Below are 530 nucleotides of genomic sequence, written 5' to 3' on the forward strand. Positions count from 1 at the left end.
AGCAGTGGGAGGCATCAGCCTTACCCCTCCTGGTGTTCTTGCCCTGCAGGAGCTGGTTTGAGGGGCAGGAGCTGGCAGGGAAGCTGCGGGCCATCCAGACGGTGTCATGCCTGCTGCAGGGCCCCTCAGACGCTGGGAACAGGGTGCTGGAGCTGGAGGGGATCATGGACAGCGTGCTGTCCCTCTGCGCCTCTGTGCGCGAGGCCCACCAGCTGGTAGCGGTGGAGGCGCTGATCCATGCTGCTGACAAGGCCAAGCGCGCTTCCTTCATCACTGCCAACGGCGTCAGCGCGTCAGCCTGCTCAAGGAGATCTACAAGCACAGTGAGAAGGACAGCATCCGCATCCGCGCACTGGTGGTGAGCATGCCACGGGTGCTGCTGGGCCATGGCTGCAGGGACCGGGTCCGCAGCAGTGTCCCCTCCATGCCCGGGGGCTGATGGGTGCTGCTCTTGGCTGCAGGGGCTCTGCAAGCTGGGATCTGCCGGAGGCACCGACTTCAGCATGAAGCAGTTTGCTGAGGGCTCCACG

The 530-nt window shown here is 64.9% G+C and overlaps 1 protein-coding gene across 1 annotated transcript in view; it reads left to right on the forward strand.

The window, feature by feature from the left end:
- LOC104410030 (protein unc-45 homolog A-like) overlaps positions 1 to 527 on the forward strand; it is a gene marked incomplete at both ends in the record, with an annotated part of 2,535 nt that extends 2,008 nt beyond the window's left edge. Inside the window, 3 exon segments of the mRNA XM_010020085.1 lie at positions 50 to 284; positions 287 to 358; positions 462 to 527. Coding sequence (XP_010018387.1) covers positions 50 to 284; positions 287 to 358; positions 462 to 527 — 373 coding nt within the window.
- Positions 528 to 530: the final 3 nt, after the last annotated feature.

The sequence above is a fragment of the Nestor notabilis genome, unplaced genomic scaffold, assembly GCF_000696875.1.
Source record: "Nestor notabilis isolate BGI_N333 unplaced genomic scaffold, ASM69687v1 scaffold19838, whole genome shotgun sequence".
NCBI lineage: Eukaryota > Metazoa > Chordata > Aves > Psittaciformes > Psittacidae > Nestor > Nestor notabilis.